The sequence below is a fragment of the Choloepus didactylus genome, chromosome 8 (assembly GCF_015220235.1).
Source record: "Choloepus didactylus isolate mChoDid1 chromosome 8, mChoDid1.pri, whole genome shotgun sequence".
NCBI lineage: Eukaryota > Metazoa > Chordata > Mammalia > Pilosa > Megalonychidae > Choloepus > Choloepus didactylus.
Genome location: NC_051314.1, coordinates 131,489,959 through 131,513,370, shown reverse-complemented (window position 1 = coordinate 131,513,370; position 23,412 = coordinate 131,489,959). Strand labels below are relative to the sequence as shown.

The 23,412-nt window shown below is 46.9% G+C and overlaps 1 protein-coding gene across 1 annotated transcript in view; it reads right to left on the bottom strand.

Moving 5' to 3' along the window:
- The window catches only part of WNT5B (Wnt family member 5B), a 113,709-nt gene that overhangs the window by 5,327 nt on the left and 84,970 nt on the right, over positions 1-23,412 (bottom strand). Inside the window, exons 2-4 of the mRNA XM_037847190.1 lie at positions 7,293-7,441; positions 5,871-6,118; positions 1,094-1,386 (exon numbers count right to left, since the gene is read on the bottom strand). Coding sequence (XP_037703118.1) covers positions 1,094-1,386; positions 5,871-6,118; positions 7,293-7,441 — 690 coding nt within the window. The remainder of the gene's footprint in view (positions 1-1,093; positions 1,387-5,870; positions 6,119-7,292; positions 7,442-23,412) is intronic.

Below are 23,412 nucleotides of genomic sequence, written 5' to 3'. Positions count from 1 at the left end.
TTTAATTAATTCACCTGTCGTCTCACTATAACACCTGGCCTGGGACACAGGGCCACCTGTCTTGATGCAGACCTGTTGGGTGGGGACAACACTCCAAGAAAGAGTCTGTGTCATTTCCTGAAAGTGCTGTGGCTCTCCTGGCCCTATGCCCGGAGAAGGAGTCTCCCACCACCCAGTACCGAGAACTCCGAGCTTTCTAAAGGGAAACCTGCATGCCAATGCCCCACTGCCCTCCAGCCCCTGGCAATGCTGGATGTGCCGAGCCAGGCTGGAGCCTGCAACTGGAGCAGGTTTGCTGGCTCCCCGAGACAGAGACAGCACAAGGTAGGGACAGCAGAGGAAAGGCGAGGCCAGGGTAGTTATTGGGGGGTAGGGGGGGTGGTCGTCAAAAACACGAGCCAGGCAGAGAAGGATATGCCCTGCCACGTGCCAGGAAGGGAAAGCCAACGCTGCTGCCCAGGAATACCCTGCATCTAGGATAAACCGAGCTCACCTCAAAACCTGTATTGTAGTTTCCTCTGAAATTGAAGCTCAGAAGACAGGGTCACAGCTTAAGAGATTGGTGAGACTTCCTGAGCCTTAAAAAGATGAGCGTCTTCCATGCTTCCACTGAAGTAAATAATGTGCTTTGGTGGCTGCGGTTTCTGGATATGCATGATAACTGCTCTTAAAAGTCAGCTCTGGTTTTACCCGTGTGCTTAACAGCCTGCACCTCAAATTGTCCTACCTGTTCAATTTACAAAGGAGGGGGTTGGTGAAGGCAAGAACTCCACCCATCTGGAATTCTGATTCAGACACTCTACTCAAGATCTAGAGAGACAAATGTCCTGTGAAGACTCAGAATTATAAATCAGGTTAAAAAAAATAATGTTCACACGTGCCCACTGGGAAACGAGGCATCCGGAAATGGATTTGGTCAATGATGTGGGCATCTAAGCCTGCAGCTGTAGGTAGGAACCTGCACGGTCAGACCAGCCCCTGCCTCGGTGGCCCGGCCACAGCTCACCGCCCGGTGCAGGCCTGGCCTGGTTGGGGGCGAGGGGCCGGCGGGCTGCAGGAGGGTGGGCGGGTGGGTGCGTGTCGTCCGTCTTACCCTGCGGCCGGCCTCGTTGTTCTGCAGGTTCATGAGCACCCGACCCTGCTCCTCGGACCCCTTGGCGAAGTTCTTCTCCCGCTCCCGGGCGTCCACGAACTCCTTGGCGAAGCGGTAGCCGTACTCCACGTTGTCCCCGCAGCCGCCCCACAGCCAGTCCCGGGGCAAGTCCTTGGGGCGCGCCGAGCGGCTGCAGCCGCAGGTGGACAGCTCGCCCTCGCGGCACGCCCGGCTGATGGCGTTGACCACCCCGGCCGCGCTCACCGCGTAGGTGAAGGCGGCCTCCCGGCTCCCTGCCAGAGGAGAGGAGAGGCAGTGAAGACACCGACAGGCCCTTCCCTTCTCCCCTCCTCCCCTGGCCTCTGCAAGAACGTCCCAGTGATGGGAATCGAGGTCAGGAGCAGCACGGCTCCCCATAGCCCGAACGGTTAGAGGGCTCTCTGAAAATTGCCTCCCGATTACTTCTGCCCTGTGACACCACAGCGGACAGAACGAATCCCTCCAGCCCTGGCCTACACTAACATCCATTTCCGAGATGTCTACACGACCAGTGGTCCCTCGGAGGTAGACCTAAATGGAGGGGAGAGTGGGCATGGAGGAATTTACAGAGCATGTGGGATGAACAGAATGAGACCGAGTCAAGAACTAATGGGAGCAAAAGTTGGAGTCTGTATCCGAAGCAAAAATTTCTCACTCACAGATGCAATTTCTCTCCACTCTCTGAGCCAGACATCTGTCTCTTTTATTGCTGCCATTATCTAGCTAGATGGGGCGGAGAACAGGACTAGAAAGAGGTTGAGAATTTCAATTTCCAGGGCACCCCAGCCGTCTCCCTCTCTCTCCCATAGGGTCCGCACTGCCCCCTAACTCGAGAGCACCGGAGAACTGCATTTGGGGCGGCTATAATCTCGGACACTCAGCACCATCCCTTATAAATACCTAGATCATTTTCCAGCAGAAAAGCCGAACTATGTTCTTCTTTACTGCCATAGTAAAGCACTTCAACACTAATATGATGTATGTTCTATGTCAATAAACACGTTTACAAAAAATACTCATTAGCCTTCCAAGAAATGCAAATCAAAACCACAATGAAATACCAATTCACTCCCACTAGGATGACTACCCCCTCCCCCCACAAAAAAACCTCAGATAACAGCGTGATGGAGCCCCATATACTGCTGGGCTGGTGGGAATATAAAATGGTTTGGTTGCTTTGGAAAACAGTCTGGCAGTTCCTCAGAGGTTAAACACAGAGTTAGCATATGACCCAGGCATTCCTCTCCTAAAAATATACCCGAGAGAAATGAAAACAAGGTCCAGGCAAAAAATTTTACCTGAATGTTCACTGCAGCATTGTTCATTTACCCAAAAAGAGAAGGGACCCAAATGTTGATATTGAGGACAAAAAAAGTGATATATCCATACAACAGACTATTATTCAGCCATAAAAGGGAATGAAATCCTGATGCCATATGGATGAACATTAAAAGCATTATTCTAAGTGGGAAAGAAGCCATACACAAAGGCCACCACATACTGTATGATTCCATTTATATGAAATGTCCAGAATAGGCAAATCCATAGAGACAGAAAGTAAGTTAGTGGTTGTCTGGGGCTAGGATGTCGGGTGAGAAGAATGGGGAGCAACTGCTAATAGGTATGGGGTTTCTTTTTGAGGGGACGAAAATGTTCTGGAATTAGATGCGTATGGTGGTGGCACAACCTTGTAATTATACTAAAAAACCACTGAACTGTAAACTTTAAAATGGAGAATTGTATGATATATGAATCATATCTCCGGTATAAGAAATAAATATTACTCATATGGACTCCGGAACAGAGGGAAGGGAGTGGTTCTTAGCAGGATAATGACATTCAATCCTCATCTCCGAGATCAAACCAGGCAGCAGCTTCTAGCCCTCCATGTCCTCCCGCCCTGGTTCTCTGGGGTCGGAAGCAGACACTCCACCACCCTCTTTTGGCAGTTGGAGAAGGAAACAGTATGAGATCAGTCTAGAGTGAACTCCCACCCTACCCTACACTTCTTGGTTTTCTAGGCAGGACACAGTGAAGTTTGCCACTGGACCATACTGGGTGAGTCAATTTTTCTCAATTAACCAAGAGTTAGTTTCTGGTTAAGTGTGGTATAGGAGGCGCCCAAGAAAAACCCAGATGATGGCAGGAAGTTGCACTCATGATGCAGCCATCAGGGTTGACAGCTGAGTCAGTGCTGAACCACAGAGCCGGTCAGGAAACCAGCCTACGAGAAGGAGCACCCACAGAGGCACTTAGGGAGGAGGAGGGGCTGGGCCCACCGTGTAGGACTCCTCCCCAAGAAGTCTTCCCAAGATGCAGCCTTGGAGGAAGCTAAGCCCAATCTACATGCCATCCACCATAAGCATTCCTTGGACGACATTCCTCCCGGAAGCTGGCTGGGTTTTCAAGGCGAACCCTTCCATCATTTCTTAATGACTAATCACCAGAATGTACTTCTTGTAGTAAGCTGAAATATGCCTCCCTGGAACTTCTGTCGGAGCGACACTGTCTAATCCCTTTTCCATCTGACAGCCTTCCAGTGTTTGAAAACAACTAACATGTCTTTTATGTTGTCTCCTTTCTGAGCCACATATGTCTGCTGTCTTTTACATTCCTTCAGCAAGCGCTTTTCAGAACTGAGTCTCCCGTCTCAGAACTGGCCCCAGATTCTCAATACGCCTTTTAGAATAATGTGTGTGCTGCTGAACATTACACAGCAGACAGACTGGGGGCTCTGACAGCTCCGGCCTGTGGCGAGGGCTGGGTCCCGCTCTCTCCTTGGATGCACCAGCTGTCCTTGCAGCGGCTGCAGCTGGGGCACCGAGGGTGGGCATCTCTGCCTGGCTGGGCAGCATGTGGGTCCCAGGAAGCCCCCAGTGCAGACTACTAGGGAGTGCGAGGTAACTCGGGGCTTCAGAATGGACAAGCGATGTGGGTGGCTTATATATGTGAAACCATGTCGAGGATAAAGGCGAATAAACCAGCAGCTATGGGGCCACTTAGAGACCTCGCGTCTTCCCCTACGAGGGGCCCTCTCCATTCCCCAGCAGACTACAGCCACCAGGAAGGTGCACCAGGCTGGCCCGGCAGCAGCTCCGTGAAGTCCCAGCGGCCCCCTCCAAGCTGCTCTGCTGCCCTCTGGTGGCTGACTTTTGCAGCCACTTCAAAGAGGAAAGGGCTCTTCCGAGCATCACATACAAGAGGAGCTACTCTGGGCTAGGGGGAGGAATGGAAGACAGCTTCCCAGAGAGCTTAAGCCTGCAGGGAAGCTAAGGAAAGGAATGGTGACAATAAGGCAAATGGAGTGCACGTTCCATTTTGTAAAGAAAAAGGGTACAGAGAGACTGATACGATCTGCTTTCACAAGTCATTCTGTCGTGCAAATCGAAGCCCACCAGAGTTTCTGTTGCTGCCAACCCCTTTTCTTCCTAAAGAAAATCCTCCCTTTTGAGGCCTTTACTCAAGCAAGATAGTGCATGAAAAGGATCTAACTAGTGTCAGGCTTAGATTAAGGTTCCCAATAAATATTAGTTCCCTGGCAGCAATTCGAGGAGGCGCTCTCTCTACTCTAATTTCCTCACCCAGCACACAGGGCAGGGGAGTCCTGGTGCCCAGGACTTTTACCCGGAAGAAGGGACAATACAACAATCCCACTTAATCCCCAAGTCCGTTCTTTTCGGGAGTTGCCCAGTGAGGCTGTCATGGGGATGCACATGCTTTCATGCATCCAGTGTTGAAACTGAAAGCAGAGAGCAATGAGGTTCAAAGCGTTCTCTCCTCTTCCCATCCTTGCTTCTCACTATGGGGCAAGGGGGGAAGGGGAAAGGAGTCTGGAATAAGTGGCAGGGGGTGGCTTCCAAGTATCCTTCCTAACTCCCCTGTGCCAGAATCATGTCTTGGGAAAGCCCCAGCCTCAGCTAACTTCTGAATGTGACCTTTTGAGGGGAAGCTTTCTGGGAACAAGTGAGACAGGAGACTACAGTGTTTTAACACCTTCCTTTTATGGCCCTAGGAATAAGACCCAGTAGAATAGGGCCGGATTTCTCAATTTCTTGCCAGGGAGGGGAGAATTGCATTTCAAAAGGACCTAAAACAATTAGACCCCAGATCACACCTCCAAATAAGCAATAGGGTAGCCAAGGAATCCTCGACCAGCAGTGGGAGAGGGGAAGGGACAGGAATCCAGGAAGAGATGGGTCTCTCATCTTTCTCCTTTAGTCCCCCACTTTCACACACAGCCCCTTTCAAATGAAAAAGCCAGGACTGGATCTCAGTTAAAGGGTTAATGACAACTATCACCAATTTGGCCCAACATCTCTAGTTCTCTCTCCAGGGTCCAAGTGGAAAAGGCAAAAATCCTACAGATGCTCAGGGCTGCAATTTTCTGCAATTTTCAGTTCTCCAGTCAGGGCTCTAAAGGGAGGCCCCTTGTCCTGAGAGACAAAGGGCACGGTGGTGGGCGGGTTTCCTAATCCACGCTAACTCAATTCAGATGTTCTGCCCCCTCCCAGTGAGTCACACATCCCTGACCCAGGGTAAAGCTGGAAAACAAGAGGCCTGAGGAACACCCAAATGTATGCTTCATCCGTTAGCAGAGCCACCTCTTCTTTCTGTGCTGCTACCCCTTCTTGCACGCAGTTTCTGAGCCCAGAGAGACTCCAGTCCTGAGACAGCTAAACTGCACCAGGCAGGATGAGCACAGTGCCTTTGGCCACACCACCTCTCGACGGCCTCTTACCTATCTGCATGACTCTCCCAAAGACGGACGTGTTGTCCACCGTGCTGCAGTTCCACCGCCTCTGCCGGAATTGGTACTGGCACTCCTTGATGCCCGTCTTGGCTCCCTCCCCTATGTAGGCCATGTGCTCCTGGTACAACTGGCACAGCTTCCTCTGGCCGGGGGAGAGCCCAGGAAGCTGACTGCACACAGGCTGAGCGCCGATGATGAACATCTCAGGCCTCTGCACCGGATTCATAGCTAACGACCTACAGGGGTGATCCAGAAGGGGAAAGGAAGGCCAAGGAGTGAGCGTGTGCCTGTGTGCACAGGCCAGTCATTCATTCAAGGCATGCTTCAAGAGCTTTCTGGGTTCCAGGCCCTGCACTAAGCGCCTGGAAAGGAAAATGAGTCAGACAGAGAGCCTGCCTCCAAAGGGCACTGTGGGGAAACTGAGGCACAAGGACAAATGACATCTGACATCAGGGTTCAGACAGACATGAGCTTCTGAACCCTGAGTGATCAGATGGGGAAAGATCTCTTACAGCTGGGGAGAAAAGGAAAGAAAGCTCTTACGAGTAGATGGCCAGAATTTGGCTCTCAAAGGATGGGGGGCAAGGCAAGGAGACAGAGGGCAGGACATGCATCAGAGGCAAAGGGCAAAAAGAGACAAACCTCAACAATAAAGCAAGGAGCCAGAGTGATTTTAGTTCACTTTAGCCCAAGTGCAGGGGTTGTGATGGAGAGCAAGAAATTCCTTTAAATAGAACCCCCTTCATGCCTTTTTAAAAAAGAGACTCCAATTCACATCCATCACATTATATTCCAAATGATTTCACTTCCACATCTCACTCCACACACCCCCAAACCGACTTTTTATCAGCTCAGGAGAGCTCCCTTTAGCTCTTCATCCACCAACTATAGTAAAACCTTAGTGCATGAGGAGGCGGTGGATTTGGATCTGAGTGAAGATGTGCAGGGCAGAGACCATGCAGAACAGGCAGTGAGTATCTGCTAATGCCTTGTTGACTTGGCAATGACAAAAGTCTCAAAAACACAAAAAGGAAAACCGCACATGGGCCTGCCAATCTCATTCTGTCTTTGGACTTTTAAAAGAGGAATTCTGCTCTCCCTGTCTCCAACACCAGAACCACCAAATAAACAGACACCAGTACTCATTGATCCAATTGCAAGGCAAGGGTTATTTCCAAAAACCCATGGGAATGGGGGAAGGTCCGGGAAAGAGGGGATGTGGACAGGATCAGAGAAGTCAAATGAGTGTCTGACTCTATCCTCAGGGAAGCCTTGCACCTGCAGGCTTGAGAGAGAAATAAGGGAATGGTCACAACATAGGGTGACTTTTCTCCACAGGGCCAAATCTCATTTACCAAAGAAGGGGTGCCTTGGGTGGCAGAAGCAGGACCCGGGCTCCCAGTCACTCACCACCAAGAGCTGGCTTCTGCCAGGAGCTGAGCCCGGCCAGACAGCAGGGCGGCAGCAAGCGGCAGCAGCAGGGTCAGCATTGCGGGCCTCCCCCCTCTCCAGGGCCCTGGGAAGGCCCCGGGGACCGACCGCTTCCAAGATGGGGCTCCCTGGAGAAAACAGAAACGGAGGGGGAATCAGCGTGGAAACATGACAGATAAGGGAGGACCCGGAAAGGGGTGAGGTGGGAGGAGAAGTGCAAAGGACGATGAGCTCTGGGCCGGGTGTAATGGCAAATCCTGCTACCCCCAAAGAGATCCAGCCTCTTTCGAACCCCCCATCTCCTAATTCTTACCTTCTCACCAGGGTGGGGTGGGGTGGGGGTGGGGGTGGGGAGGGTTGGGGGGGTGGTTTATATCCCTTACCTAAAACTGTGGGAACCCAGCTCAGGACACCTAATTCCAAAAGAAACTATGAGATGAGAAACCAGAAAAGAAAAATGAAAACAAATCATTTTGATAATAGTGTATGCCATGCAGCATTTACGGGGATGCTCTGGCTGTTGCAAGGCATACCTGCCCGTCTTTCAGAATAGCGAAAGAAATGAGGACGATGCCTTCCACCCTTTCCTTTACCGCTCCCGCCAGCCCACAGAGGGGTTCTCTGACCCTCAGGCTCTTCTTTGTGGTGTTAGAGACCAACCGGTGAACTGGATCGACCTACACCTAAGTAGGAGTCTGCCCTCTCAATCCGTACCCTTCTCATTCTAAGCAAGTTTTCAAATCCCAACCCTCTTAGGTAAGCAAGGAAAAATGGTAAGGAGAAGAGCAAGGTCTTCCCTTTCTCAGGGCGGCTCCTCCCGGAAGTGTGGAAGCCACGCAGACGAGCGCCTGCCCCAGGGCTTCGGCGCCTGGCTCCCCGCTCTGCCCGCTAAGGAACCCCCGGGGAGGCCGCCGGCTCCCGGTCCCCGTCTCTTACATCAAACATCTGTGCGGAGGACGCATCTCCCAGACGCACAGGCCCCTGCTGGGAGCGCAAGGGCTTCCCACATCGCCGCCTTCCGCCCTTTCGCAACTAATGCCTGTGCCTTTACCCCGAAGAACCACCTTTCCTCCAGTCCCTGAAGACAGGAAAATCCAGGCTTCTGGCTCTTGGAGCACGACCATAAAAACCCGCCCCCTCCCCCCCCACCCCATGTCTCCCTTAGCTTCATCTAGGGCGTGACCCCGCATCCCAAAGAGTCTTCTTCCCAGGCCCCCTTCACACCTGCGAGGCTGCACACACACACACACGCGCCCGCGCCCCCGGCCGCGCGCTCCCCTTCTCACCGCGCCCGACACTCAGTTCGGGGTCTCCGGGCCCTCCGGGAGGGGGCGGCAGGGGCTTTGGGTCATAAGCCTAGGAAATGTTTTTGTCCTGGGGCCACCAAGAGAGGAAGGTGGCCTGAGCGGGATCCAGGGAAGCTGGAACGCAGACTTTCCCCCACCCCCCTTCGGTTTGTCTTGAGGGCTCAGCTGGAGCGAGGGGCACCAACAGGCAGGTGTGCGGGGACGGCGGGGGGCGGATCAAAGCAGAAGCTCGCTCCTGCCCCCTTTGTCATGCAGAGGCGGCTCGGAAATGACCGGCCTCCAGCCTGCGGACTAACAGTTCCCCACGCGGCCTCCCCTCTTCTAAAGGATGCCCCCTCCCCTTCTTACCCCCCCCCCCCAATAAATCCTCCCCCATCCCTCAGGGCAGGAGGTCTGTGAATGCACCGACTGGAACCAGGAGAGATGGAGCAGAGATAGGGCTGGCACCAGAAGCTAATGGCTTTATGGAGGGGAGGGGCCCGGGCCAGGGTAGGGAGGACGAGAGAAAAGCTTCAAAGAATTCCCTTGTCCAAACATCCTCCACTCCACCTACCACCCTTGGTGGAGACTGAGGCATGGCTGGAGCTGCTCCTCTTCCTCCTTGGTGTTCCTGGTCCACCCTCCAGCCCATGCGGGAGCTGGGTCCTTTCTCCCAAATGGTGATACTTCTTATCCCCATGGCTCCCCGCTTACACCAGCGTCTCTCACTTCCTCACACCCTTTCACCAGGCTCCCGTTAAAGCTTTCTGGCCGTAGGTTCAAACGAGGTCACATGAGGGGGGGTTCTCTTCTGATCCAACTTAAGGGTCACTGTGGCTTTGACTCCCCAGAGACAGGCTGACAGGAGGCTGGGAGGAAACCTCCCAAGAACTACTGATCCCGCCCCTCCCTGCTTATAAACCTAGGAAGAGGCAGGAATCACTCCCCCGGCTGTTCCCACCACCTGGTTCATCCGAGGGAGGGAGGGAGAGAAAGGGAAAAAGTATGTGTGGTGGCTTTTTTTTCTCTGCTTCCAGATGTGTAGGACCTGACTTGGACACCTCATCCCCCCCAACAGCCTCAGCCTCTTCCCGCTGCACAGGCAGATGTGCAGCACCCCTGTGAGAGGGCACAGAACCTGAAGCTGGCAGCTGTGGGTGGGCCCCTTGTATTCTTTGCTTTCCTTGCACATGGATGGGAGGAGAAAGCTGCTCTCCAAAAGGTAGAAAGGTAAAGGACATAAATATTGGCAACTGGTTTCACTGGCTGGGCAGAATGGACACGTCTTACCTTATCCTGACCTGGGAGGAAGGGAGCTGTGGGGTCGGACGGTTTGGTCCTAATGAGCAGGACGCATCGAAAGCCCCATGTGTGGGTCACTAGTGAGATTTATAGCAGACTCAACCGGGGAGTCTCTCCGTGGTGTTGAAAGAACTAATACCCAAAAGGCAGGAGAGAGAATTTCTTCTGCTCCCACTGCCATGACTACAGATTTCTGCAGAAAATGAAATAGCTTCTCTTTCCTACAAGCAGCAAGTGTCATTTCATATGCTGCGTATGCAGTAGTTAACTATGAGGGAAACCAGGGGTCTCTATTCTTTAGTAGTGACTGGGGAAGGGAAGGAGAGATGCAAAATCCTCATCAGGACCTGCCACAGCCAGGATGAGCTGGTCAGGGTACTGTTCTGCTCTACTTCTTCATGCATTTATCCGTTTATTCCACAAGTGCCTAGCATGTGCCAAGCTCTGTTCTAAGTGCAGGGGGATGTCAGTGAGCAAATAAACATAATATCGTAGGTCCCATGAGTGCTGGGAGGAAGCATAAAGCCAAAGCAAGGATGAGTGTAGAGAAGGACAAGAGATGAGAGTTGACATTGCATACATTTCAGAGAGGAAACACCCCATAGACGGGATGGTATCAGGGGGTGTGCCCCCCTACATATCCAGGACCCCATAAAACCCAATCTGTGACAGTCCAGGGTCCCTCCCTCCCTTAGATCGCATCCCCATCACAAACATAGGAAGGCACAGCTGAAAATGTAAACTCTAGGTTCTCTTTCTTTTTCTGATGGGAGTCAGTCATCAGTTTTCATTCCCTTAAGGGGCTGCACCCATCCATCCCAGAGTTAAGGGACCAGGGAGATGAACTGGGCAAGTAGAGCTGCCTCCCCTGCCTCCTCCAAGCAATGCTGTCCTTAAAGGTGGCCATTTCTGGGCTCTCCACATACACTTCACAGCAGGGCCAGCGATGAAAACCCTAATCTGCAGGGCAAGGGGCTCCTTTCAGGTTGTTAATCGGAGCTCACGGAAAGCATCGGATTATGGGTTGAATTGCGTCTCCCCAAAAGACATGTTCAAGTCTAACCCCGGTCTGAATATAACCTTATTTGGAAATAGGGTCTTCGAAGATGTGATTAGTTAAGATGAGGCCAAACTGGAGTCGGGTGGGCCCTGATCCAACACGACAAAGTCAGACACAGACGAGAAGTCTGGGTGGCTGCCGCAGGCCACCGCCAGCAGCCGGGAGAGAGGCAAGGAACGGTCTCCCCTACAATTGCAAAGGGAGCGTGGCCCTGCCAACACCTTGATTTCAGATTCTGGCCTCCAGAACTGTGAGACAATACATTTCCATGGTTTTAAGCCCCGCAGTTTGTGCCACTTTGTTACGGCAGCCTAGGAAACTAAGACCCACCGCTGGATGTCAGGACAGAGCTCCCCCAGCGCACCTGCACTCAAGCAGCTTTGAAGGATGGAATGCACACGAGTCACACAGGAAGCAGCATCATATCCCACACCTGCCCCTTTCCCAGACAGGCACTCTCACATCTAGAAACCCACCCAGAAGTAACAAAGAGCCCAGGTGGGAACCTGCCAAGGTTGCCCCAATGGTTATCTACCAAATGTGTAATTTTAAAATGCATTTGCAATTTTATTAGCATTTCTGCCATAACAAGGTAGGAAGTCTTCACAGTCTTCAGAAAGGGAATGTTTTCTTTAATGAATCCTTGGCTGCACTGCTGTTGCAGTGTCTGGGGCTATTCCGTAATTGTGGAGTGAGGGGGCGGGGGTGGATGGAGAGGCAGGCAGAGGTTACAGAGCCGAGAGTCTGCTGCATTCTCTCCCGTCTGCCATTCACTTCTACCACGGTAGAGCAAGACTATGGATCTCAAAACACGAGACAGACACCCGCTAAAATGTACACCTGGTTCATTCATTTCCTTCCCTACTTCCAAGTACTGCTCATCCTCCTTCTATGTGAACACTGGAGGAGTTCTGCGTGGTCTAAACCCACAAATGTGAACAGCTGCAGCACCAGTTTTCCCAAACATGACTCTTAAATTATAATATTCCCCTGTTTGAAAACTCACAGTGATTCCCAATTCTGTAGCTATCTCGTACTTCCCAACCCAGCCTCATTTTACTTCTCATTCTTTTCCTGAATTTCCCATATGGAGTCTCTTTTCCAATCTCTTCCTACTGCTAAAATAAGCCCTGCTTTCTCCCACCCAAGACTTTCATTCAGGGTTGCACTCCCTTTTCTCACCAGCAATCGAAATCTTAAACTTCTGTCAAGTCCATACTCAAGAATCACCTCCCTCCATAAAACTGCTTTGATCAATCCAACCCTGTGAAAATTCTTCCATTTACATGGACTTCCTCAGTGCTTATAAATACACTTATGTTGTCTGCACCACCTTATCCCACACACGCTGCCCTGGAACTGTTTTCCATATGAAGTTGTATATTTCTTATTCTCCAGTAGACAAAATGTTTCCTGAAGGCACAGACTTATCTCCTCTACTTCGGCATGTCCTGTTGTGTCTAGTACAGTTTTATTTAGGTGATACTAAATGGCTCGTGGTCAATATGACAGCCAATAATGGCTAACACTTATTGAGCATGTACTATGTGCCCTGAACGGTTTTACATACATTTTGCTCATTTAATCTTCACTTAAAATCCTATATAGCATATTTGTTGGTTTGAAACTGTACATACCCCAGAAAAAACATGTTCTTAAATTTAATCCATTCCTGTGGGTGTGAACCTAGTGAAAGTAGCACATGATGCAGCTTCTTCAGGTAAAGTGTGACCCACATCAAACAGGATGGGTCTTAATCCTATTACTGGAGTCCTTTATAAGCGGAGTGAAATTCAGACAGAGAGGGAGAAAGTCACAGGAAGCAAGAAGCTGAAACAGAATCCAGAAGAGAAGGAAGAAACCAAGAGACTCTGCCATGTGTCTTGCCATGTGACAGAGGAACCAAGGATCACTGGCAGCCAGCCCCAGAAAGCCGCGGTCTTTGGGGAGATAACATCAGCTTGTGACGCCTTGATTTGGATATTTTCCCGACCTCAAAGCTATGAACGAATTAATTCCCATTGTTTAACCTAACTCATTTCATTGTATTTGCATAAGCAGCGTAGGAAACTAAAACAGTATATAATTACTTTGAACATAAGGAAAATGAGGTGTAAGAAGTTAAATAACTTGCTTACACATCGACTGCATGTAGATCATGATTTGGAATTCAGATCTTTGTTTAAGATAAAAGCCACCATTAGTGTGCAATTAGCAGTTCTTCATATATTCACAAGGTTTCACAAACATCATCACTAATCTAGAACATTTTCATCATTCCAAAAAGAAACCCCACACCTATTAGCAGTCGCACCCAACTCTTGCCAATTACTCATGTAAATGGAATAATACAATATGTGGCCTTTTGTGTCTGGTTTCTTCCACTGAGCATTACATTTTCAAGGTTAATCCATGTTGCAGCATGTGTATTTCATTCCTTTTTATGGCTGAATAATATTTTATTGTATGGATATACCACATTTTGTTTATCTAGTCATCAGTTGATAGACATGATGTTTGAGTTGTTTCCACTTTCAGCAGCTATTATGAATAATGCCATGATGAACTTTGGTGTACAAGATTTTTTTTATGAGCATATCTTTTAGTTTCTCTTGGATATATTCCTGGGAGTGGAATTGCTGGGTCATATGGCAACCCTCTGTTTAACTTTTTGAGGTACTACCAAACAGTTTTCCACCGTGGCTGCACTATTTTGCATTCTATTGCTATACTAGCAATGTATGAGGAGTCCAATTTCTCCACATCCTTGCCAACTTGTTATTATCTGACTTTTTGATTATAGTCATCCTAGTAGGTGTGAAGTAGTATCTCATTTTGGTTTTGATTTTTATTTCCCTAATGACCTGATGCTGAGCATCTTTTCATGTGCTTACTGATCATTTGTATATCTTCTTTCAGGAAATCTCTATTCAAATCCTTTGCTCATTTTTTAATTGGGTTATTTGCATTTTTTATTGTTGAGTTGTAAGAATTCTTTACATATTCTGGATATTAGACCCTTATCAGATACATGATTTGCAAATGTTTTTTCCTATTCTGTAGGTTGTCTTTTCACTTTCTTGAACATGTCCTTCCTTTGAGAAATCTAGGCCTTTCTACTCTCCCCTGAACACAGGTAAATACATCACACACTTCCTCCCTTCACTGATACATAATGCCTTCTGTGCTTTACTTTTCTTCTCTCATTACTAAACAGTTATCTTCATCGCTGCCCTATTAGTAAGGCTGTGATAGTAAGACTGACAGAGAACAATATCCTGATTTATGGGAAGTAGCACAAAAAACAATGTTTATCAAAAACAAGCCAATTGAAAAGTTACTAGCATAAAAAACAAAAACAAAACCCATGCCCAAAAAATCCTTGTAAGGAAGGAGAAAAAAAAGTAGACTTCTCCCCCAGTCAAAAGGATATGTGGCTTGAGAATATGCCAGGCTGCCTAAAGCTGGGGGAATCAAAACATACTAATATTTTAATAGAGCTGTTGTTCATATTGGGATGGAGAGGACAAACTCTGGGAGATGGACCCTGGCATGGTGTGAGGGGCTCATAGGAGACCCTGGCAGAGGGGAGGGGGCAGAGAAGTTATGGGAAGAAATGCAAGGCTTTGGGAGAAAGTGGAGAGAAGTTTTAGATCAGTCTTAACAGGGGAACTTACCAACGAGCTAGGTTCTCAGAAAGAGAATCATAACAAAATTGAATTACCTTCCAATGACTGCAGCTCCCAGTGGGCTGGTTTTTTTGTTTGTTTGTTTGTTTTAAATTCAGTTTTATTGAAATATATTCACATACCATACAATCATCCATGGTATACAATCAACTGTTCACAGTACAATCACATAGTTATGCGTTCATCACCACAATCCATTTCCGAACATTTTCCTTACATCAGAAAGAATCAGAACAAGAATAAGAAATAAAAGTAAAAAAAGAACACCCAAACCATCCCCCCATCCCACCCTATTTGTCATTTAGTTCTTATCCCCATTTTTCTACCCATCCATCCATACACTAAATAAAGGGAGTGTGATCCACAAGGTTTTCACAACCACACTGTCACCCCTTGTAATCTACATTATTATGTAATTGTTTTCACGAGTCCAGACTGCTGGGCTGGAGTTTGGTAGTTTCAGGTATTTACTTCTAGCTATTCCAGTACATTAAAACCTAAGGGGTGTTGTCTATATAGTGCATAAGAATGTCCACCAGAGTGACCTCTTGACTCCATTTGAAATCTCTCAGCCACTGAAACTATTTCATCTCATTTTGCATCCCCCTTTTGGTCAAGAAGATACTTTCAATCCCACGATGCCAGGTCCAGATTCATCCCCAGGAGTCATATCCTGCGTTGCCAGGGAGATTTACACCCCTGGGACTAGTGGGCTGTTTTTAAAACTCAAATTTGACTATGGGACTTCGCTGTTTAAAACCTTTCAAAGGTTCCCACATCCCCTAAAGGATGAAGTCAAAACTCCTCTCCACATGATACAAAGCCGGCCCTTCCAGCCTCTTCCGTTTCTCACCCTGTGCTCCAGAAACCCCAAATGGCTTATGCTTTCTTACTTTACCCTATGCTATTTCTCCCTGTTTTGCCTTTTTCCATGCCCTTTCCTTCATGGCTTCTGGGATCGAGCTCCCCCACTGTCTGCCTAGCAGGCACCTTCATCCTTGAGGTCAGACCTGCAAAGAAGCCTTCCCTGACCGTCCCATCCAAAGAACTCCCCTCCTCCATTACTCTCATTCCTAGCTTTTTGACTGTTTTTGTCATAGACTTTACTAGAACTTGGAATAACTTAGTGTGCTAATCTGTTTATCTGTGGTTTTTGTTTCTTTCCTTGTATGCTCCATGAATTCAGGAAATGGTCTTTTCACCATTTTATCCCAGTTGGGTAGGATAGAGCCCAAGAGTACCTAATAGGTGCTACATAAATATCCATTCAATAACAGAAGAAGAAAAAAGCTCTCTTCCTTCCACTTGGAAGGCCCTCTTTTGGCTTTCAAGAAAATAGGAGGCAGGCTGCTAAGGCCAGCCTCTCCTGAAGACAACGAGAGTTCTTCTGGCTTCTGTTGACTCAGCCATTCACCACTGAGAAAGCAGCTTTTAACGGTGCTCCCCCCTTGGAGAATTTACTGTAAGCTGCTAGCTGGGATTTGGGGAACTTCTGGTCCCAGCTTTGTCTCTACTTGTTCCTTAAAGACACATGTAGCATTCAACTTCTAAGAGTCAAGTACTGCACTGCTAACCAGAGGATAATGTGAAAATGTCTAAGATGTAGCTCTTTGGGGTGCTCTGGTCTAGTTTGGGGAAGCACGAAAACCTTCTCTAAAAGGCAGGATACAAGAAGTGCCAGAGGAGTCCAGGGGAACAGTTGTGGTCAGGAATGGGATTTCAGCAGGACCTTGAAGAATGTGCGGGCTTTAAAGAGGAGGAAAAGAGCAGGACAAGTTTCAAATAGAGATGTGGTTTGGTCAAAGACAGAAAATTTCCAGGGGCTTCTGGAGGGGGAGGAGAGAGGACTTCGACAATTTCCAATGTTTTCAGATCATTCTTATTCATGAAACTGATGTTATGTAGTCTCTGTGAAACCCGATATTGAATTCCCACTGAGCTTTCCACACCAATCACCCATGAAAACGTCCATGACACCACACTTCTGTTTTCTGGGAGGCAACATTGCCGGAACGGGGCCAAAGACTTACGAGATCAGCCACCCTGGGTGAATCATCCTAGAGCCAAGAAGAGTAAATTTTAAGATGCTGGCTGATTATGCTTTTTCTCCCAATCCTGTTTGTGCTTCTCTGTCCTCCAAGTTCCTTCCTGGATCCAGGAATGATTCCTTAGTGTCCTTTTTTGACTCCATCCCTTCCTTCACTCTCCATGTCAAATCCATGGCCAAGGCCTCGTGACTGGGGCTCCATAATATTTCCTGAATTTATTCCCTACTCTCCACTCCTACTTCCATACTCAGAGCTGCTACAGGAGCCTCTTAATTGTGGTCTTTTCCCTCCAATGAATGTGCTTTTGGTTCATTCCTACCCGTTGAATGATTGAATGAATTCCCTCCACACGCAGTTCTCCCTTTTCCAAGGTAACAGACAGCTACCAGGGTTTTTCAAATGGTATTTGAGACTAAGAGTATCAGCATCACTTGGAAACTTGTGAGAAATACAGATTCTCAGATCCCACCCAGATGTACTGAATCTGAAACTCTGGTGGAAGACCCAGAAATCTTTTAAAAGCACTCCAGGTGATTCTGATGCCCACAAAAATTTAAGAACCACTGTCATAAATCCATCCATAATAAAATGCAATGAACTAAGCACTAAGTCTTTCAAAAAACACATCTGTTTTAATGGAAAATGCTACACATCAATGCCTTAAACCACTGGTTCCTAACCTGTAGGGTTGGGTGGGTGGGTATGTGGGGCTAAAGACCTCTGGGGGCCACAGAATGGGGGACCTGAGAATACATATGCAAACCAACCACTCTCTCTAGAGTGAATGCATATACCCGCCTGTTTCTACTATGAAGGTCACATGTATGTAGACCCTTGTAATTAATAAAATACTAATTGATTTAAAAGTGTCACTGATAATTGATGGTGGTGATGGTTGCACAACTTTGTGAACATATTAAGACTACTGAATTGTACACTTTCAATAGGTTAATTGGAGGGAATGTGAATTATATCTCAAGAAAACGGTTATTTCAAGAAAAAGTGTTCCTGATGATTTAGCTATACCACTCCTCTAAATCTGCCCACATGTGCATCAGGATACTTGTTAAGAACAGCAGCCCTGGAATCAACGCAGATGTCCATCAGCAATGCATGGATGGACTATTAACTGTGGTATATTAATCCAGTGAAATATTACACAGTAATGAAAATGAATGAACTACAGCTACATGCACCAACATGGATGAATCTTACAAGCCCAATGCTGAGAAAGAAGCAAGTACAGAAGAGTATATAAACTATGATTCTATTTATTGCAAAACTATATTTTTTAGGGATCTGTCCATAGGTGTGGAAGCTGTAAAGAAAAGCAAGGAAGATGGGAGAGAAGATGGCGGCATAGAGAGGAGTGGAAGCTAAGTAGTCCCCCTGGAACAACTACAAAAAACCAGAAACAACTAGCAAATAATCCAGAATAACTGCGGGGGGACAAACGAGACCATCCACTCATCATACACCAACCTGAATTGGCAGGAATGCCCGAGAACACAGCATAAAATCTGTAAGTAAAACCTGCGGATCCAAGTCGTGAGACCCCCTCCCCCATAGCCCGAGCTGCAAAGCCTCATGGTGCCAGGGAGAAGCTCTCTGCCAGCAAGCGAATATAGCTCAGCTGAGCTCCAACTGGGGTTTTAAGTGGTGAGTGTGAACTGCTCACTACAGGCACGCATCCCCAAAAAACAGACAGAGGCTTTGGGTGACGACTGACCTTGGAGAGCCAGAGGGTCGCCTTGGACTGGGTCTGAAGGGGACTATCTGTTTCTTTTTCGGCTCAGTGGAGAAAGCCCCAGTCATTTTCAGTTTCCAGGGCTGTGAAGTGGAGAAGGGTGGAGACAGCACAAGCAGAGAGCGAGACCATTGAAATGCTAATGACCTCCACCTGGGGGGTCTGTGGTCTCTAGGAGGAAAGGGGTGGGGCCCTTTCCATTCAGAACCAGACCACAGAGCCTGGGGGAACACGGCCATACTCCCTCACACCAGTCAAGAATTATAGGCTAACAGGCATCACCTGCTGGGAACAAAAGCACAGTGACCTGAGGCATCACAGGGTGGAGCAATTTTCTAAGACACACCCTCAGGAAACCACATACTGAATATTTCTTCCCTCTGGGACCTGAGCCTGTTCTGGTCTGGGAAAACCTGATTTGGATAACCAAGGAAACCATGCCTAGACAACAGAAAATTACAACCTACACTAAGAAAAACAAAGTTATGGTACAGTCAAAGGAACAAACATACACTTCAACTGAGATACAGGAATTTAAACAACTAATGCTAAATCAAATCAAAAAGTTTAGAGAAGATATTGCAAAAGAGATAGAGGCTGTAAAGGAAGCACTGGGCATGTATACGGCAGAAATCAAAAGTTCAAAAAAACAACTAGTAGAATCCATGGAAATGAAGGGCGCAACACAGGAGATGAAAGACACAATGGAAACATACAACAGCAGATCTCAAGAGGCAGAAGAAAACATTCAGGAACTGGAGAACAAAACACCTGAAAGCCTACACGCAAAGGAGCAGATGGAGAAAAGAACGAAAAAATATGAGCAACGTCTCCAGGAACTCAAGGATGAAACAAAGTACAATAATGTACGTATCATTGGTGTCCCAGAAGGAGAAGAGAAAGGAAAGGAGGCAGAAGCAATAGTAGAGTAAATAATTAATAAAAATTTCCCATCTCTTATGAAAGACATAAAATTACAGATCCAAAAAGCACAGCGTACTCCAAACAGAAGAGATCTGAATAGGCCTATGCCAAGACACTTAATAATCAGATTATCAAATGTCAAAGATAAAGAGAGAATCCTGAAAGCAGCAAGAGAAAAGCGATCCATTACATACAAAGGAAGCTTAATAAGACTATGTGTGGATCTCTCAGCAGAAACCATGGAGGCAAGAAGGAAGTGGTGTGATATATTTAAGAATCTGAAAGAGAAAAACCGCCAACCAAGAATCCTATATCCAGCAAAGCTGTCCTTCAAATATGAGGGAGAGCTCAAAATATTTTCTGACAAACAGACAATGAGAGACTTTGTGAACAAGACACCTGCCCTACAGGAAATACTAAAGGGAGCACTACAGAGTGATAGGAGAAGACAGGAGTGCATGGTTTGGAACACAATTGTGGGAGATGGTAGCACAACAATGTAAGTACACTGAACAAAGATAACTATGAATATGGTTGAGAGAGGAAGGTGGGGAGCATGTGAGACACCAGAAGAAAGGAGGAAAGATAAAGACTGGGACTGCGTAACTTGGTGAAATCTAGAGTATTCAACAATTGTGATAAAATGTACAAATATGTTCTTTTACGAGGGAGAACAAGCAAATGTCAACCTTGCAAGGTGTTGAAAATGGGGAGGCATTGGGGGAGGGATGTAATCAGCATAAACTAGAGACTGTAACTAATGGAATCATTGTATTATGCTTCCTTTAATGTAACAAAGGTGATATACCAAGGGAAATGCAGATAAGAGGGGGGGATAGGGGAGGCATCTTAGACACTTGACATTGGTGGTATTGTCTGATTCTTTATTCTACTTTGATTTAAGGTTATTTTTCCTTTTGCTGCTTCCTAGCTGTCATTTTTTTTTTCCTCTTTCTTTTGCCTCTCTACCTTCTTTGACTCTCCCTCCTGCCTTGTGGAAGAAATGTAGATGCTCTTATATAGATAGTGGTGAAGGTGGTGAACACATAAATGTATGACCATGCAGAGAACCATTGATTATTTACTTGGGACGGAATGTATGGTGAGTGAACAAAACTATATTTAAAAAAAAATGGGTTGATGACAAAACCTCGAGGGCAATAAACTGAGTGAAATAAGCCAGACACATAAGGACAATTATTGCAGGGTCTCACTGATAGGAACTAATTATAATATGTAAACTCATAGACATGAAATATAAGGTACCAAGATACAGGACGAGGCTTAAGAATGGGGAATGGTTGCTTAGTATGAGTAGAATGTTCAATTAGAATGAACTTAAATGTTTGGAAATGAACAGGGGTTTTGGTAGCAAGATGTGAGAATAACTAACAGCGCCGAATGGTGTGTGAATGAGGTCGAAAGGGGAAGCTCAGAGTCACATATATTACCAGAAGGAAAGTTGGAGGTCAAAAAATGGGAATGTATAACACTGAATCCTGTGGTGGGCAATGTCCATGATCAACTGTACAAATACTAGAGATCGCTTCCATGAACCAGAACAAATGTATGACAATACAATTAGAAGTTAATAATAGAGGGGCATATAGGGAAGAAATATATACCTATTACAAACTATATACTACAGTTAGTAGCATTTCAACATTTTTTCATAAACAGTAACAAATGTACTATATCAATACTATGAGTCAACAATTGAGGGGTGTTGGTTAGGGATAGGGGAGGATTAGAGTTTCCTTTTCTTTTTTTCTTTTTTCATCTTTCACTTTATTTCTTGTCTGGAGTAATGAAAAGTTTCTAAAAATTGAACAAAAATTAAGTGTGATGGATGCACAGCTGTATGAGGGTACCCAGGGGCAAGTGATTGTATACTTTAGATGTTTGGATAATTGTATGCTATCTGAACAATCTCAATAAAAATGAAAAAAAAATGAAAAAAAAAGAAAAGCAAGGAAATGATGGCCATAAATGCCAGGAGAGTGGTTTCCTCAGAGTAGAGGGAGGGGGCTGTGATCAGGAAGGGCCACAAGGGGGGGTTTCTGGAGTGCTGGCCATGTTCTAAGTGTTCGCCCGGTTGACAGATGTATGGAGGTCCACTCAAACAATTTATTAGGTTGTGCCTATGTGCTCTGTCACTTTTCTGCATTGTGTTACATTACACAACCAAATATATTTAAAAAGGGAGAAGAGTCTTATTAGTGCCTAATGACTTGAGGGTCTTTATATACTTTCTCTGTGGAAAGTACAACTATTATCTCATGGGGACGTGGCATCTTTTTGACTCATAAAGGATCCTCATACTCAAAAAGAATTCTCTGCCTTAAATGAATGTTGGCAAATTTAGGTACCAAGACAGTCACATGGGCTCGTGACTCGAGGGCAAGGGACCTTGAGGTGTGGTGGAGGGTCACACCAATGACCCAGGGTCTGGTGTCACTATGCAAAAAATAGCAGCTGTAATGCCAGGAGCCTCCACAGCATTTTGTTTCCTCTCTTTCTCACTCCAGAAAATGAGGATCTGGCAACACCACCTTCTGCCTCACTTTTCTTTGACAATTATTACTGTCTAGTTCTGGGGCTAGCTGTTTCTCTTGCATGAATTTTCATAGAGACTTTTCTCCCTTAAAAAAACAGAAACATGTAGCTTTAAGTAGTGACCAAAGATTAATAATGTACTCAAGAACTTTATCAGAAAATTCCACAACCTCTGAAAATAATCCCCAGATGCTCATCTTTCTTCTCAGCTCAATTAACATAGCCTTTCCCTGCCAGCGTTAATTATTTCTCCCAAGGGTCTCTCTCTCTTTTCTCTCTCTCTTTAGTTTTCCTTCCAAGCTTTGCTCACTGAATCTTCTTAGCCCTAAGCAGAGCAGTCCTTTGTGTGATCTACTTTCTCGACAATTGGTGGAAATGAAAATAAGGTAGATTTGGGGGGTGAGGTGGTGTTTGTGTCCCAGCTTCCACCACACAACTTTGCAACAGACCTTTGGTAGCCTCATCTGCCAAATATCCTGTGTTTTTTCTCATTGTTTCTCTAGTTTGCAGGACAAGTAATGTTTGAGTGTGTGTGTGTGTGTGTGTGTGTGTGTGTGTGTGTGTGTCTTGGGGTTGAGGGTGGGGTAGGAAGCCCTCAAGAAAAATGCAAAATTGTCCTTCCCCAGAAATACATCTGTTGTTTGTAATAACGATGTGCAGGTCTTGGGAAGTGTACAGCAAAATGGGTGCAACCAGAGGGCATGTCGGTGGGGACCCAGAAAAACTCCCACATAGCTCCCCACTCAAGATGTTTCAGACAAGAGTGATTCCCAGATCTCCAGTTCCTAGTGCCTCAGGAAGCGTGCAGGAGACCTATTCATGCACCGACAGAGTCAATTCCACAAAGCCAGGCTGAGAAGATCCCGAAGATTCCAGGTCACCGGGTAGGTCCCAGAAGCAGCAGATCCCAGATGACTCCACCTCACTGACTGGGGAAAGCACAACTTTCTCCCCAGGGTACCAAGCCAAGGCCCACTGGATGTCTTACTCTGTGCAGAAGATAAGAAAGAGGAATTTGTCCTGTTCCTGAATCCTGATAAATTAATTTTAAAAGATGCTGTAGAAAAGCAGAAACGTGTGACCCATAAAGTGGCATAGGGAGTTATTTTGGGGAGCAGGGTCCCCCAGCTGTGGACTGGGCTTTTAGGGGAGCACGGAGGGTTGAGGGCAGGGCTGCCTGGATGCTCTCACCTTTCTCCAAGTCATCTATTTTCACCAGCTCTAGTGTTTTGGGGTCTTGTACTATAGAGGAAAACATTTGCCTGGGCAATTGCCACCCATTTCTGCAAATTCCCTAGTTTAAAGAGGGTGAATGAAGCAAATAAACGGAATTGTGGAACCCCACCGTGGACAGGTTGATGACCCCTGTTCCATGCCTGGGCTAATTAGAATAAAAATGTACTTGTGCTGCCACTAGATGTGTTCCTGTTTTTGCAAACAGAAGCATGTTTTAAAAGCATCTGGAAAAATCTTACTATTTAAAAAAG